Source organism: Heterodontus francisci, chromosome 15, assembly GCF_036365525.1.
Source record: "Heterodontus francisci isolate sHetFra1 chromosome 15, sHetFra1.hap1, whole genome shotgun sequence".
Taxonomy (NCBI): Eukaryota; Metazoa; Chordata; class Chondrichthyes; order Heterodontiformes; family Heterodontidae; genus Heterodontus; species Heterodontus francisci.
Genome location: NC_090385.1, coordinates 48,841,106 through 48,859,287, shown reverse-complemented (window position 1 = coordinate 48,859,287; position 18,182 = coordinate 48,841,106). Strand labels below are relative to the sequence as shown.

Genomic DNA, 18,182 nt, shown 5'->3' with positions numbered 1-18,182 from the left:
TAACCTAATTTAACCCAAGGGATGTGTGTTCTGGCCAGCATTTATTCTTCAGTCAACACAACGACAACAGATTAACTAGTTAATTATTTCATCCCTGTTTGTAGGACCTTCAAAACAACAGTAGGGCTGGCAACATCTGTGGAGAGAGAAGCAGAGTTAACGTTTCAAGTCTGTGACCTTTCATCAGAACTGGCAAAAGTTAGAAATGTAATGGGTTTTAAGCAAATGAAACAGGGTCGGGGGAGGTAGAGAACAAAGGGGAAGGTGTGATAGGGCAGAGAGCATAGAGATAAATGACAAAGATGTCGTGGGACAAGGGCAAAGGGAGTGCTAACGGTGTGGTGAAAGACAAAGCATTGGTCCAGAGGAAGTGTTAATGACAAAATAATCAACAGCTCTGTCCAAATCACAAAAATAACAAGTTTAAGGCAGGCACATGGTTAAAAAATGAAATAAAATATAATAAAAAAGCCCAGTCATGCTCTGAAATTATTGAACTCCATGTTGAGTCTGGAAGACTATAGAGTGCCTAATTGGAAAATGAGATGCTGTTCCTCAAGCTTGCATTGATGTTCACTGGAATGCTGCAGCAGGCCAAGGACTAAAATGCGGGACAAAAACAAGAAATGCTGGAAATCTGAAACAAAAACAAGAAATGCTGGAATTACTCAGCAGGTCTGGCAGCATCTGTGGAAAGAGAAGCAGAGTTAACGTTTCGGGTCAGTGACCCTTCTTCGGAACTGACAAATATTAGAAAAGTCACAGATTATAAACAAGTGAGGTGGGGGTGGGGCAAGAGATAACAAAGGAGAAGGTGCAGATTGGACCGGGCCACATAGCTGACCAAAAGGTCCCCAATGTAGAGGAGACCACACTGTGAGCAGCGAATACAGTATACTACATTGAAAGAAGTACAAGTAAATCGCTGCTTCACCTGAAAGGAGTGTTTGGGGCCTGGGATAGTGAGGAGAGAGGAGGTAAATGGGCAGGTATTACACCTCCTGCGATTGCAGGGGAAGGTGCCCTGGGACGGGGACGAGGTGGTGGGGGTAATGGAGGAGTGGACCAGGGTGTCGCGGAGGGAACAATCCCTTCGGAATGCTGACAGGGGAAGGGAGGGGAAGATGCGACTGGTAATGGCATCACGCTGGAGGTGGCGAAAATGGCGGAGGATGATCCTTTGGATATGGAGGCTGGTGGGATGAAAAGTGAGGACAAGGGGAACCCTGTCACGGTTCTGGGAGGGAGGGGAAGGGGTGAGGGTAGAGGTGCGGGGAATGGGTCGGACACGGTTGAGGGCCCTGTCAACCACAGTGGGGGGAAATCCTCAGACTGTCCTGGTGGGGGATGGAGGTATAGAGAGATTGGACATCCATACTGAAGAGGAGGCGGTTAGGACCAAGAAACTGAAAATTGGTGAAATGACGTAGGGCATCAGAAGAGTCACGGCTGTAAGTGGGAAGAGACTGGACCAGGAGAGAAAAGAGAGTCAAGATAGAAAGAAATAAGTACAGTGGGGCAGGAACAGGCTGAAACGATGGGTCTACTAGGACACTTCTGTTTGTGGTGAAGTGGGGCCAGTAGGACAATATTAGTATATTAGTTAGCATTAGGATATGTTAACAGTCTTAGAAGGAAGATGGAAGCACTGTAGTTGTGGGGAACCAGGGCATGATGAGATGCCTGGCAATGGTTATGGGAAGCTGTACAACTCTGAAGTCTAATTGCCTTTACATCTGTGTAAACATGGTGTCCTTGAGATAAGACTGCGATTGCAGGAGGCACAGGATATTATAAGACTGTGAAAACACCAAGCCTCCGGAATGGGGGGGGAGATGACATGGGGGGGAATGATTAGTGAAACAATACACTTCAGTTTTTTGATTAAGCTGCAGCTTTGGAATGTGATGGGGGATGGGGTAGTGTGGACAAATGATTAATGGTTATTGTATTCTATAAATTTGTACTGCAGACTCTTTCAAGCCTCTGGATGTTTCACCAGACACTTCTCCCTTATGCAGGTCTTTGAATAAACCTTTTATTTACTTTAATCCCATGGACTTGAGATAAGTTATTTTCTCCACAACAGTGGATTTTGGGAAAGAGGTAGTAGAGAGCTGTCCGGGGTTGCAGGACTATGAGATTGGAAGCTGTAGAGGGAAGATCTCTGGAGGAGATGAGGTCAGCGACAGTCCTGGAGATGGTGGCTTGATGACCAGTTGTAGTTGGGGCAACTCATTGGCTGCGCTGTTTCTGCTTCTGCTTTAGTTGTGTTGGCATCACAGATTAACATTTGCATTCCGCCAACATGAATGTGGTTAGCGCTAGCTAAACCAGACGTGACCCACTGGTATGCTCGTCACGATAATGAAAAACTTGTAAATGGAGATGCTTTAAAGATGGGACTTAAATATTTCAGGTGATGAGACTATGACGATTTCCTTTTTGGCACTTTGTTCTACTGTGGGATTGTTCTTGTAAAGAAAGATTGTTGATACGCTGTCTTGGAAACAAATGGTCTTTGTAATTTTATGTGGATGGCTACCTCATGTTTTGTCATTGCCAGAGGGCACTAGGTACTTGTTTCTGTTAATTCCCACCAGTCCATTCTGTATTTTATAGAACATGGCAGTCTACTTTTCTGTAGTGATTCCCATTCCAAACCTTTGATCAAGGATGTGAACTGGTGTATTTCCCATACTGATTTATGCAGAATCGTGCCGCACGTCTTTGAACGAAGAACAAAGAACAGTACAGCACAGGAACGGGCCCTTCGGTCCTCCAAGCCTGTGCCGATCTTGATGCCTGCCTAAACTAACACCATCTGCACTTCCGGGGCCCATATCCCTCTATTCCCTTCGTATTCATATATTTGTCAAGATGTCTCTTAAACGTCGCTATCGTATCTGCTTCCACCACCTCACCTGGCAGCAGGTTCCAGGCACTTACCACCCTCTGTGTAAAAAGCTTGCCTCGCACATCCCCTCTAAACTTTGCCCCTCGCACCTTAAACCTATGTCCCCTAGTAACTGACTCTTCGACCCTGGGAAAAAGCTTCTGACTGTCCACTCTGTCCATACCGCTCATAACTTTGTAAACCTCTATCATGTCGCCCCTCCACCTCTGTCGTTCCAGTGAAAACAATCCGGGTTTTCCAACCTCTCCTCATAGCTAATGCCCTCCAGACCAGGCAACATCCTGGTAAACCTCCTCAGTACCCACTCCAAAGCCTCCACGTCCTTCTGGTAGTGTGGCGACCAGAATTGCACGCAATATTCTAAGTGTGGCCTAACTAAGGTTCTGTACAGCCGCAGCATGACTTGCCAATTTTTATACTCTATGCCCCAACCGATGAAGGCAAGCATGCCGTATGCCTTCTTGACTACCTTATCCACCTGCGTTGCCACTTTCAGTGACCTGTGGACCTGTATGCCCAGATCTCTCTGCCTGTCAACACTCCTAAGGGTTCTGCCATTTACTGTATACCTCCCACCTGCATTAGACCTTCCAAAATGCATTACCTCACATTTGGCCGGATTAAACTCCATCTGCCATTTCTCCGCCCAAGTCTCCAACCGATCTATATCCTGCTGTATCCTCTGACAATCCTCATCATTATCCGCAACTCCACCAATCTTTGTGTCGTCCGCAAACTTACTAATCAGACCAGCTACATTTTCCTCCAAATCATTTATATATACTACAAACGGCAAAGGTCCCAGCACTGATCCCTGCGGAACACCACTAGTCACATCCCTCCATTCAGAAAAACACCCTTCCACTGCTACCCTCTGTCTTCTATGACTGAGCCGGTTCTGTATCCATCTTGCCAGCTCACCTCTGATCCCGTGTGACTTCACCTTTTGTACCAGTCTGCCATGCGGGACCTTGTCAAAGGCTTTACTGAAGTCCATATAGATAACATCCACTGCCCTTCCTTCATCAATCATCTTTGTCACTTCCTCAAAAAACTTAATCAAATTAGTAAGACACGACCTTCCCTTCACAAAACCATGCTGTCTCTTGCTAATAAGTTCGTTTGTTTCCAAATGGGAGTAAATCCCATCCTGAATAATCCTCTCTAATAGTTTCCCTACCACTGACGTAAGGCTAACCGGCCTATAATTTCCTGGATTATCCTTGCCACCCTTCTTTAAACAAAGGCACAACATTGGCTATTCTCCAGTCCTCTGGGACCTCACCTGTAGCCAATGAGGATGCAAAGATTTCTGTCAAGGCCCCAGCAATTTCTTTCCTTGCCTCCCTCAGTATTCTGGGGTAGATCCCATCAGGCCCTGGGGACTTATCTACCTTAATGCTTTGCAAGACACCCAACACCACCTCCTTTTTGATAATGAGATGACTGAGACTATCTGCACTCCCTTCCCTCGGCTCATCATCCACCAAGTCCTTCTCTTTGGTGAATACTGATGCAAAGTACTCATTTAGCACCTCGCCCATTTCCTCTGGCTCCACACATAGATTCCCATCTCTGTCCTTGAGTGGGCCAACCCTTTCCCTGGTTGCCCTCTTGCTTTTTATATATGTATAAAAAGCCTTGGGATTTTCCTTAATCCTGTTTGCCAATGACTTTTCATGACCCCTTTTAGCCCTCCTAATTCCTTGCTTAAGTTCCTTCCTGCTGTCTTTATATTCCTCAAGTGCTTCATCTGTTCCTAGCCTACCAGCCCTTACAAATGCTTCCTTTGTCTATTTGACTAGGCTCACAATATCCCGCGTTATCCAAGCTTCCTGAAACTTGCCAAACTTGTCTTTCTTCCTCACAGGAACATGCTGGTCCTGGATTCTAATCAGCTGGCGTTTGAAAGACTCCCACATGTCAGATGTTGATTTACCCTCAAACAGCCGCCCCCAATCTAAATTCTTCAGTTCCTGCCTAATATTGTTATAATTAGCCTTCCCCCAATTTAGCACCTTCACCCGAGGACTACTCTTATCCTTATCCACAAGTACCTTAAAACTTATGGAATTATGGTCACTGCTCCCAAAATGCTCCCCCACTGAAACTTCGACCACCTGGCCGGGCTCAATTCCCAATACCAGGTCCAGAATGGCCCCATCCCTAGTTGGTCTATCTACATACTGTTTCAAGAAGCCCTCCTGGATGCTCCTCACAAATTCTGCCCCATCCAAGCCCCTAGCACTAAGTGAGTCCCAGTCAATATAGGGGAAGTTAAAATCACCCACCACCACAACCCTGTTACCTTTACATCTTTCCAAAATCTGTCTACATATCTGCTCCTCTACCTCCCGCTGGCTGTTGGGAGGCCTGTAGTAAACCCCCAACATCGTGACTGCACCCTTCCTATTCCTGAGCTCCACCCATATTGCCTCGCTGCATGACCCCTCTGAGGTGTCCTCCCGCAGTACAGCTGTGATATTCTCCTTAACTAGTAATGCAACTCCCCCACCCCTTTTACATCCGCCTCTATCCCGCCTGAAGCTTCTAAAGCCTGGAACATTTAGCTGCCAATCAATGGGAACATCGTAGCATGAAATGGTCATTTGCAGTGTAAGTCACAGATCGCCTCCTTCCACCTGCATAACATCATATGCATCTACCTTCTGCCTCAGGCCATCGGCTACTGAAACCCTCTGATTTTTGTTACCTTTAGATTTGACCATTCCAAGGTTCTCATGGCTAAACTCCATTCCTTCACCCTCCATAAACATCAGCTCATCCAAAGCTCTGCTGCCAATATCTGGTTTTGTCACCCACACCCCTGTCCTCCTTGATCTACATTCGTTCCTCGTCCACCAATGCCTCCAATTTTAAAAAAAAACTTTTATCCTTGTGTCTAAATCCCTTCCTGGCTTCCTCCCAGCCCAACAACCCCAGTCTTGCTCTCTGTTCCCTTCTCTCTTTAAACACCTCCATCTTTAGCTCTTCCTTAGAATCCACATTATTGACCAATTTTTTGATCACCCCTCCTAATATTTTCTCTTCTTGTTTCTCCATTTTTTGTTTGATTACACGTCTGCATCTTTCTACATTAAAGGTGCTATATAAAAGCAAATTTTTGAGTTCAGATGGGAATTTTTATTTATTTAGCGAATGCAAATCTCCGGAGCCAAGGAATAGCCTTCTCATTTGCTGAGTTTAAGGTGATTAGTCCACCACTTAGTTTGTAGAGGGGACACTCCTCAGTAATGTGCAGCACTGTTTGTGTCTCTCTACAAATTCATAAGGGATTTGTACTGAGGCCCCAGAAGTGGAGATTGGCTGCACAGGGGCCCTGGCTTGTCCCGAACCTGTTTAGCAAGGACCACTCTCTCCATGATAGTTCAAAGCCTGCCATTCGACAGATGGGGTTTGTCACAAGGAACTTGTTAGTGACTTCCCGTGTTTCCCATTCCTTGATCCCAAATATGTCGTCTGGTGGATCGTGCTCAGGAAGGTTGCTCCATATGGGCCGCAGAGATGGAAAGTGGGCAGTAGATGGGTTGAACATGGGAGGAACAATGGATCAGCATTCACACCATGCCCCTTATCAGTACCCAGGCATCCCTGGGGAAGCAAATGATCCTACTAGCAGACTGAATTCAAGGAGAAAATTAAAGGATTCTGAAAGAGCCCCCCTTTGCGGAATCCCAGTCACCCCAGAACCACCAGTCTCAACATTGAGCAAGCCTCTGGCTTTATGGCAATAGGGCATGCTGTCCGAATCTTACAACTTAATATTGAGAGCCTATCAGCTACCAAGCAAAATCTCATTGGATGTTTTGCCACCCAACACTCCATTGACATCATTTGCCTGCATGAGATGAGGGTGCTAGTTTGCAAAAGCAATGATTTGAGAGGGGTTTATGGTAGTTTTTAAAGTTACAGTACTGGGGAGAGGGAGCCATTTAGGATGCTAATTAACATGGGTTCCAGGAAGGTAGGCCAGCAGTTTAAAAGAAATGGAGTCAAGGGAGTAGGAGGTGAAGCCTCATGGATATTTGAGCACGGAAGGGAACAAGCTAGTGATAGGTTGCAATTGTGGAATATCATGAGTTATGGGTGGTTTTGGTAGAGTTTGATGTGCTTCAGCTATATGTGATGGATTGTTAAGCCACTTGTGTGCGAGATGTGCTCAAGTTGCCATCTCTTGGACTTACAAGCATGGTTGGTTTGGGGGCTTGCAGTTGGACACTCCTGACCTGGTTGATTTTTTTTTTTAACAAGAATTTATTTTTCCCTTGTCTTTCCAGCCTCACGTCAGTGTACCAACATTAGCCCTGTCCAGTGTTTCACATGTACTGCTTGCTCTCTGTGATGCGGTTTCCTCGCATAACCAAAAGAAATCTTCACTGAATATGTTTCTTTTCCTTCCCCTCTTTCTCCCTTCCTTTCCCCCAAAGTGTGGAGATTGGCGAGAGCGTTCGAGGTGAAGATGTTTACATTGTACAGAGTGGTTGCGGAGAAATCAATGACAATTTGATGGAGTTGCTCATCATGATTAATGCCTGCAAGATTGCTTCAGCCTGCCGTGTCACTGCAGTCATACCCTGCTTCCCTTATGCTAGGCAAGACAAGAAAGACAAGGTAGGGTTGATATTCTGAATTAAATATCCTGTCAGTCCATGTGCAAAGATTATTTCGTATTGGCATGAAATGAATGAGAATTTTAAATTAGAGGTGTTAAGGGAAAAGGAGGTAATGTAGATTAGCAAGAACAAGCGTGATGGGTAACCGGTGTCGTATACAGGCAGCAGAATTCAGGATGTGCCAAAGTTTGTGGAAGGTTGGCGAGGAGAGCATTGAAATGGTTAAGTCTAATGGTGATAGTTTCAGTCGCTGAAGGGCTGATGCAAGCGCTGTTATGGAGGTAGAAGCAGACAGTTATTGTGATGGGAAAAGACATGGAGTCGGAAGCTCAGCTTTGTGGAATAGGATGGGACAATTGTCAAATATCTAGTTCAACCGGAGTCAACAGTCCGAGGGGGATAGAATTGGCAAAAGTATAGCATTTGTGGCAGGGGCTGAAGACAATTGCTTCAGTGGTCCCAGTTGTTTTAACTGTAGGAAACTGTTTCAACCATGTCTGGATGTTGGGCAAGTAATTTGAAAGCAGAAGACGTGGTTTTGGGATGGGGTTGGGTTGGGGGGGGGTAGCGAGTCAAAAAAGGTGGTGGTGAGATGGAGCTAGGTGTCATCAGCACATGCGTGAAACCTGACAAGGGCAGCATATAAGTGAGGAAGAGGAGGATCTAAGGATCCAGTTAATGGCAATGAAGAGTGACTTATCCCCAGGGCCAGATGGTTTCCATCCCAGGATTTAAACAAAAGTAGACGAGAACATAGTAGATATCCTAACTATAATCTTGCATAGTTCTCTTGATTCAGGAGCTATTCCTTTAGATTGGAAAATTAGGCGTCCCTCTGCTATTTGAGAAAGGTGAGAGGGAAACAAGGGGATTGTAGACCAGTTAGCCTAACATCTGTTGTCAGGAAATTGCTAGAGTCTATGATTAAGGATAGGGTGACTGAACACCCTGAAAAATTTCAGCTGATCAGAGAGATCTAGCATGGATCAGTAAAGAGTAGGTCATGTCCGACAAATCTGATTGAATTTTTGAAGAGGTGACAGTGGACAGGGGAATATCTATGAATCTTATTTGTATGGATCTCTAGAAGGCATTTAATAAAGTCCCATATAAGAGAATGTTAGCTAAATTTGAAGTTCATGGAATGGAAGACAAATTATTAAACTGATTAGCAAATTGGCTGAGCGGCAGGAGACCGAGTAAGGATAATGGACAGGATGTGACTAGTGTTGTCCTGCAAGGATCTGTGTTGGGGCCTCATCTATTCATTGTATTTATTAATGACCTAGATGATAGGATAGAAAGCCACATATCCAAATTTGCCAATGACAAAGGCAGGTGGTGATGGAAGCATAAAAGTAGAAAGATATTGGTAGATTTCGATGTAGGCAAATATGAGGTCATCCACTTTGGACCATAAAGGATAGAACAGGGTACTTTCTAAATGGTAAAAAATTGGAAACAGTGGGGGCTCAGGTACACAAATCACTAAAATGTCATGAACAGGTACAGAAAATAATCAAAAAGGCCAGAATGCTGGCCTTTATGTCTAGGGAGGTAGAAGTCATGCTTCAGCTATACAAAGCCTAGTTACATCACACCTGGAGTACTGCAAGTAGTTCTGGGCGCCACACCTCAGGAATGATATTGGCCTTGGCAGGAGTGCAGCGTAAATTTACTAGAGTAATACCTTGACTCCACGGTTAAGATATGAGGAGAGATTACACAAACATAGGATTATATTCCCTGGAAGGTTGAGGGGTTATTTGACTGAAGAATTCACAATGTAAAGTGGAACAGATGGGGTAGATTGACAACAACTATTTCTGGTGGCTGAGGAGTCTAGGACAAAAGGGCATAGTCTAAACGTTACAGCCAGACCGTTCAGGGGTAATATTAGGAAACATTTCACACAAAGGGTGGTAGAAGTTTGGAACTGTCTTATGCAAATGGCTATTGATGCTAGGTCAGTTAATTTTAGAACAGATTGGTAAATTTTTGTTACCAAAGATATTAAGGGATATGGGCAAAGGCAGGTATAGAGAGTCAGATCGCAGGTCAGCCATGATCTCATTTAATAATGGCTCAGGGTCAAGGGGCAAAATGTTCCTATAATAGATCCTTTAAGGACTCTAGAAGTAACTATGCAGTGTGAGGAAAAGCCATTGGTGGCAATGCTTTGGCTATGATTGGATAGCCAAGAGAAAAATAAAGCATGGTTTGTCCCATTGAGCTGTACAGTGGCAGAGAGGCATTGGAGGAGGATGATGTAGTTGATCATCTCGAAGACTGCACAGGGGACAAGGAAGATAGCTTTTTTTCTTTTTACAGTAGTGTAATCCTTGTTTTTTGACCAACGATTCACTAATTGTGCAACTTGGTGAGTTTACCAATTAGTGTAATACAACCAATAATGACATTTCAAGAGCTGAGAAGAAAACTAAAATTAACTATTTATAACAGCCTCCTGAAGAAATCCGTCATGAAAATACTGTAATGAAATATCTAAGAAATGTACCTTGTGGAGTAAGTGCGAAAAACGATTCTAGGAAGGATGCCTAAAACACTTAAGAATTGATTTAAAAGAAAAATGTGTGTACCATCTCCTGCGATTTGATTACAATGCTGAATTGGTCTTATTTTCAGAGTCGAGCTCCGATTTCAGCAAAATTGGTTGCTAACATGCTGTCTGTGGCTGGGGCGGATCACATCATCACAATGGATCTGCATGCCTCTCAGATACAGGTGAGATACTGTACTTTATTGGGAAAAACAGGCAAATTCTGTATTGGCTCAGTGTGGGAATAATTACAGACCAGTTTTTATTGCCATTTTCCTTTTTTAAAGCACTTAACTAATGGCACAACTCAGTGAGCTTACCAATCAGTGTAATACTACTAATGAAATCTCAAGAGCTAAGTGGAAACCATCAGCAAATTTGGCTGCAATAAACTCGGTCCCTTCTGTCAAGTCATTAATATAGATCATAAATAGTTGAGGCCCCAGCATTGATCACTGTGTAACTCCACTAGTTACGGTTTGCCAACCTGAAAATGACCCATTTATCCCAACTCTTGTTTCTGTTAGCCAAACCTCTATCCAAGCTAAGATTACCCCCCAGCACCATGAGCTCTTATCTTGTGCACCTTATCGAATGTCTTTTGAAAATCCAAATGCACTGCATGTACTGGTTCCCCTTCATCCACTTTGCTCGTTACATCCTCAAAGAATTCTAATAAATTTGTCAAACATTATTGCCCTTTCACAAGACCATGTTGACTCTACTTGATAGTATTATAATTTTCTAAATGTCCTGCTACTACTTCCATCATTTTCCCATTGACAGATGTTAGGGTAACTTGCCTCTGATTTCCTGCTTTCCATCTCCCACCTTTTTGAACAGGAGCATTAGATTTGCGGTTTTCCAGTTTGAAGGGGCCCTTCCAGAATATAGGGAATTTTGAAAGATTACAACCAATGCATCCACTATCTCTACAGCCACTTCTTTTAAGATCCTAGGATGCAGGCCATCAGATCCAAGGGACTTGTCAGACTTTAGTCCTAATAGTTTTCCTAGTACTTTATCTCTAGTGGTAGTGATTGTTTTAATTTCCTGCCTCCCTTTTGTCCCTTGATTTTCTACTATTCTTGGGATTTTTTTGTATCTTCCATGAAGACAGTTGCATAATATTTGTTCAAAATCTCTGCCATTTCCTTGTTTCCCATTATTAATCCCCAGTCTCATCCTCTAAGGGACCAATGTTTACCTACTCTCTTCCTTTTTATATAATTGTAGAATATCTTACGGTCTTTTTATATTTCTTCCTAGTTTACTCATCATTTATTTTCCCAGTCTTCTAGTCTACCACTAATCTTTGCAACATTCTATGCCTTTTCTTTCAATTTGATACCATCCTTAGCTTCCTTCATTAGCCATGAATGGTTCATTCTTCTCAGAGTCTTTCTTTCTCAATGCCTTTGTTGAGAGTTAATGAAATACTTCCTAAAATATCTGCCACTGCTTACCTACTGTCTTTCCTTTTAATCTATTTTCCCTGTTTACGTCAGCCCATTCTGTCTTATCTTTGTAATAGCCTTTATTTAATTTTAAGACACTAATTTCAGACCCAAGTTTCTCACCCTCAAACTGAATGTGAAATTTTCATGTTATGATCGCTCTTCCCCAGAGGATCCTTTACTATGAGATCATTAATTAATCCTGTCTCAATGCACATTACCATATTTAAAATAGCTGTACCAACTCAAAAATAACCTGTTCCCTGGTTGGCTTAACAACATATTGTTCTAGGAAACTGTCCTGAGTACAGTCCGTTAGAAGCCCCCATTATATCTTGATTTCTACTCTGCTAGGGGGCCTATAGACTAATTCCACCAGTGACTTCTTTCCCTTGCTACGTCTTATATCCACCTAAACTGATTCTACATCTTGATTTTCTGAACCAGGATCATTTCTCACTACTATACAGATCTTATCCTTTATTACAGAGTTACCCCACCTCCTTTTCCTTTCTGCCTATCCTTCCGAAATGTCAAGTACCCTGAATATTCCGTTCCCAGCCCTTGCAACCACATCTCTGTAATGGCTATCAGGTCATACCTGTTTATTTCTATTTGTGTCATCAATTCATCTATCTTCTTACGAATGCTATGTGCATTCAGATAAAGAGCCTTTAACTTCGTCCTTTTACTATTTTTCCCTATTCTGACCCTATCTGCCAATGCACTCAGTTGGCATGCTCTGTTCCTTCTTGTCACACTCTGGTTATCATTACCCTTATCGCTACCCTGCACTATTGCCTTGTTCTTTCCCTTTAAATTTCTAAATTTCTCCTCAGTTGAATATTCCCCCCCCCCCCCATATAGTTTAAAGTCCTGTCTACAACCCTAGTTATTTGATTTGCCAGGACTCTGATCCTAGCGTGGTTCAAGTGAAGCCCAACCCGACGGATCAACTCACCCTTTTCCCAGTACTGGTGCCAGTGCCTCATGAATTGAAACCCATCTCCCCACACCAATCTTTGAGCCACACATTCAACTCTCTGATCTTATTGACGCCAGTTTGCTCGTGGCTCGGGTTGTAATCCCGGAGAATATTACTTTTATGGTTCTGTTTTTAAATTTTAGCCCCGAACTGCTCATACTCCCTCAGCAGAACCTCTTCCTTCGTCCAATCTATGTCATTGGTAACTAGGTGGACCATGACAACTGGATCTTTCTCCTTCAACTCCAAGTTCCTCTCTAGCGCCTAGGAGATGAACCTAGCACCTGGCAGGCAACATAGCTTTTGGGACTCATGCTCTCGGCTACAGAGAAGGGTAAAAGTATCTGTCCCCCTAACCATACTGTCCCTTACTACTACAACATTGTTTTTTACTCCCCCACCTTGAATAGCCTCCTGTACCATGGTGCTGTGGTCAGTCTGCTCATCCTCCAGTTCCTCCTCTCCACGCAGGCTGTAAGAACCTTGTACCTGTTGGACAGGTGCAAGGGCTAAGGTTCCTCCGATGCCAACTTCTAGTCCCCATACCTGTCCCTGACATCCTCCTGCCCCGGACCACAGACCAAATCTGATGTACTTAACCTATGGGGTGTGACTGCCTCCTGAAATGAAGTGTCCAGGTAACTTTCTCCTCCCCTGATGGATCGAGTGTCCAAGGCTTGAGCTGCAGCTCAACTCTGAACTGAAGTTCCTCAAGCTGCAGACATTTACTGCAGATATAGTTGTTGTGCGTCATACTGGTGTCCACCAGCTGCCACATGGTACAGCTGCAATGCATCACCTGCCCAGCCTTCTTTATTTAATTTAACTAATTCGGCTTTCAGGCTTTGAAATCACACTTAATTGTCTATTTATAGATTTTAATCTAGGTAAGAACCTTGTTTAATTTGTTAACTTCAGTTATATGCTTTAGGTCTTTACTGTAACAAAGCCCACAGTCCTAATTTAACCTCATTTGTTTATATTTTATATATCAAGCAGCACCTCTTACTCCCACCTCACTGCATTCTCACACTCACTAAGTTCCCTTACTCTGCAGAAACCCGCACTCAGATAAAGCTGCTCTCTCCTAATACTCTTATTGCTGAAAATAGAGACATTTTGTCAAAGCTTTTCGTCTTGCGCTCATCAGGACAAATCGCAAGAATACCAATGTAAGGGAAAGCAAAAAATTTATACTTTATATGAAGTATAGAAGCGAGTGCTGATTGGTTGGCAAGTGAATTCTGATTGGTAGACTGGTAGAGGTGTTGCCATGGAGAATCCACCAGTTTACAGTGACTGACGGTTAGCTGCCAAGCTTTGTTTGAAATTTAAACCAGGCAGCTTGACTCTGATCAAGGCAATGCCCTGAGGACTGAAGCAGCGAATGGCTGTTACTTATTTTGTTTAGCTGAAGCAGGCACAATGTATGTATGTGTTCTTTCTGTCTGCAAAGAACAGGGTCCTGTGCATTAATATATGTAGCTTCCAGTACCCGCGGATGCAGCACACTGCGAGCCCGTCTGACAATCTTAAATTGGTTATCAGCGTAATTCTTAGCACACGGAGGGCGATTGAGCAAATGTCGTCCTATCACAGAATCACATCTAATGTTGGACACTGTGTTTTGAGTTTTGCAAGCACGGGCTGGTTGGGTACTGTCAGTGCCTTGCCCGTTGCGAACAGCAGTTGTTTGATATGGTCCACCAGTCTTTGGCACATACGACCTATATCCCAAGCATTGCACTGGCATTGAAATTCATATATCACATTACTCATTTGTGTGATAGGCAGAATGTCTTTCTGGTTTGACGGCAGCATCCTGTTAGTGGCGAGCACCACATGTGTTGCTACTGCATAGTAGCAGCGTGAAACAGCTAGCTTCACCTGTTGCTCAAATGTTTGGGATACATTACCCTTCCAAAAATGATGGCCGTAGGTTCATAAGTTTGTGCGATATACAGCGAGAAATGTTCTGATCAGGTAGCCAGTGTCACACAGGATGCCTTTGAATCGCCCTATTTCAACACCAAACTTGCAGGGTGAGCAAATGGCTCGGGCCCTATTTACAATATGTCCCTTCCGCTGTTTGCAACGGGCAAGGTACAGATCGTACCCAACCAGCCCGAGCTTGCAAACCTCAAAACACAGTGTCCAACATTGGATGTGATTCCGCAATTGGACAACATTTGCTAAATAATCCTCAGTGTGCTAAAATTTATACTGACAAACAATTTAAGATTGTCAGTCAGGCTCGCAGTGTGCTGTATTTGCATGTACTGGAAGCTACACATATTAATACCCTGGCCAATCAGAGTCAAGGAAGCTGCCTGGTTTAAATTTCAAACAAAGCTCGGCAGTTAACTGACAGTCACCATAAACTGGTGCATTCTCCATGGTAACACCTCTACCAATCAGCACTCTCTTCTCATACAGTATAAATTTGTTGCTTTCCCTTATGTCATGCAGGCCCCCACCTGCCAAACATGAGGCATATTAATTTCACCACATAGACATTAAATTTCAAACTGCTGTTGAAGTGAAGAAAGGACTTACTTTAAAAAAAAAAAAATCAGATTTTGGCTGGAAAGACATTTGCATATTAACACAGTGTTTGGAAGGACAAAGCAGCCATTCCCTGACCCATTCAACCCACAATGGACTTTTGATCACCAGACATCGAAGGTGGGGGAGCTCGCATTCCAGGTTGACTGCTAAGATGGTCGAATACATAAATGGACATGGTCAAACCAGCTAGTCACATGACTAACCTGCTGGGCAACCTGAGTTTTTTGAATTTATACAAACAGTTTGGGCAGAAAGCAGAATGCTCTTGGACTGAGAAGATCTCTCCTTTCTGGCTCGCCACAGCCTCTCCTGTCTGCCTGATCCATCTCTTTCTCACAAACCTCTGAATCCACTGAAGACACATCAACCCCAAGAGAGAAAAGTCTCCTACAGCGAACAAGGTTTAAGAAGAATACTGGGCCCCAACGAAAAGCAAGATCTACCTACAATCAAGGACTCTACTCAGGCACTTCAGATATTGCCTCAACTTTTCCACTTTATTTTTTCTTCTCTTTTCTGTCTTTATTTGCATGTGTGTATCGCGTATGCATGCTAGTGTTGGTGCGTCGTGTATCCGTAGGCGTTAACCAAATTAGAGTTTAAGTTTAATAAATTTCAACTTTTCTTCTTTAAACCCAAGAAAGCCTGTTTGTGCTGGTTTCTTTGCCTTATAATTGGAAAGTGCTGAACAAGGATTCACCAAGGGGGAGCTTAAAAACAAGGTGTGTTTAAAATTAAACTCTGTTACGATAAGACCAGGTGAAGGCTGAGAAGGACCCCTCGACAGCTTTCTCATCTGGTCATAACACTTACATTGGTATTCTTGCGATTTGTCCTGATGAGTGCAAGACAAAAAGCTTTGACAAAATGTCTCTGTTTTCAGCAATACTCAAGTTCTGTACTACCAAACGACTATTTAATACTCATTTTAATTCACTTACTGTTTTACTTACCTCGATTGAAAATTTTAATCTCCCAGCTCTTAGTTTAATCCAATGCCCTAGTTTAGAGAGAAAAAAGAAATACTTCCCAACCAATCACTTACTTTTTTCCAGTGACATCACACGTTGTCCCCCTTATTTTTTTCGAGCTCTTGATTCAAAAGCTGCCAGTGGTTCCCACGCTGCTTTTAAATGTTCTGCTGTCCTGTGCTTTGCTGCTCTGCCGGTGACCAGGGCTAGACTGTGCACATGGATGAGAAGGGGACTGAGCTTGAATGTGATACCTCCAACAGGTAATACAAAGGATAACCATTGGATGAGGGACCAGAAGGGTGACCCACACCTGTGGAACCATACCCCAGTGTGGATCAGTATATTTGTGAATTAGAGAAATTTGGGAGACAGATTTCATGAGGTTAGCTGTCTTTTTTGACCATTTCCTATGCCACCATGCCATGCAGTACTGTGATTATCAATGTATCTTAGTATTGTTTGGAGAAAACATACATCAAAACTTCATAGCCTGCTTTGTCTATTAGTATTACATCAAACTCCTTTGACTTTGGTTGCTTCTTCCACAGGGTTTCTTTGATATCCCAGTGGATAACCTGTACGCTGAACCAGCGGTGCTTAAGTGGATTAAGGAGAACATTCAAGAATGGAAAAACGGCATCATTGTCTCTCCTGATGCTGGTGGAGCCAAAAGGTGGGTGGTCTGAGGGGTGCAGAAGAGGAAACTAGGGGCAGCACGTTCAACTTTGGAGGGTATAAAAAGTGCAATTTCAGATCAGTGGATGGATATACACTTAGCCTAATTTTTACTTTCCATTGTGGAAAGGATCCTCTTTGAAATCAGCAGAGTAACACTAAACAGATTTTGTTTTGGCATTTACGTGGTAAATAAGCAGAATGGTCAGTAACTACAATCGGGCAGCATAAATTATAAGAGGCAGAAAAGGAACAGAGGTCTGCTGTTCAGTGTAACCTCCATTACTTCAGAGGACTTCATTTGTGAGGTGTGACTAACCTGCAAGATCACTTTGCTGTTTTTTTTTGCTCTGTTAAAGGTTAGTTTTGAACTTTTATAAGGTTTTGTGGTTTGATGGTTTTATAAATTATTTAATGCTGTTTTTCCATAGGATTTTATATCAAATTAATTTGCACCTTTTTCTTGTATAAAGGAATTTGTGTTTAAGCATTCTTTCTATAAAGGGGGCTCAGTTTTTAATTTTGAAATTGCTTTTAAAGCTATTAATCAATTACAATGGTTCAGTTAATATTTAATTATAATTATAGTTATTTTTGTGTATTTTGATTTTTTTTTTAAAAGACACTCAATATAAGTCTGGAATACTTAGTAATGTTCCACTAAAATTGGATCGTTATGCTGCAGAATCATTTTCATGCTACAGAAATAACTCTCTCCTAAATTTGGAAAAAGCTGCCAACCAGTCACATAACATATTTGTATTTTAATTATATGCATGGTTCCTTCCTAGAGCACATTTGCTCACATGACAGCCATTCAGTTATTCATATTAGTAGAATTTTTTTGGGCTGGGGCAAAGATTTCTCTAGATCCAATTTTTTAGCTCCTTGTGTTTCATATCTGAATTGAAAAAGCCAGTCTAAAAGTGTTAGGAACAATCCCCTAATAAACCTTAAAAGGAGTATCAATCATTAGTAGGTGAATCGTTAGCCCCTTCACCACACTCCCTATCAAAGAACTGTCTGGAAATTCACCATTTTCATCCAGGAAGTATTGAATTCCTGAATATAGATCATCAGCCCATCTTGCGTCATCTGATTCTGATTCACTGCTATAGAACCCCTATAGAGAACATCGGACCATAAAATCACAAATGAAAATTTCTACTTTTATCTGCCTATTCCTGGAAAATTAAGTCCTTAAACTTTGCTGAACTCCTGTAACCTCTTCACTGACTCACCTGTCATTCTGGTGGTTTCAATTTTTTTGTCAAAACACATTTCATATTTAATTCACAGTAAATTTTCAGTTTCATTTTAACTAATCTGTAACAACACTTTGCGTTGTGATTAATTGGTGTAGTACAAATTAGTGGTAGAAATTCACTTACAGTATTTTGCGACATATATCT

General features: G+C 42.7%; 1 protein-coding gene across 1 annotated transcript in view; it reads left to right on the top strand.

Moving 5' to 3' along the window:
• LOC137377640 (ribose-phosphate pyrophosphokinase 1) overlaps positions 1-18,182 on the top strand; it is a 57,121-nt gene that overhangs the window by 27,472 nt on the left and 11,467 nt on the right. Inside the window, exons 2-4 of the mRNA XM_068047505.1 lie at positions 7,366-7,549; positions 10,198-10,296; positions 16,644-16,768. Of these exons, the coding sequence (XP_067903606.1) occupies positions 7,366-7,549; positions 10,198-10,296; positions 16,644-16,768 (408 nt within the window). The remainder of the gene's footprint in view (positions 1-7,365; positions 7,550-10,197; positions 10,297-16,643; positions 16,769-18,182) is intronic.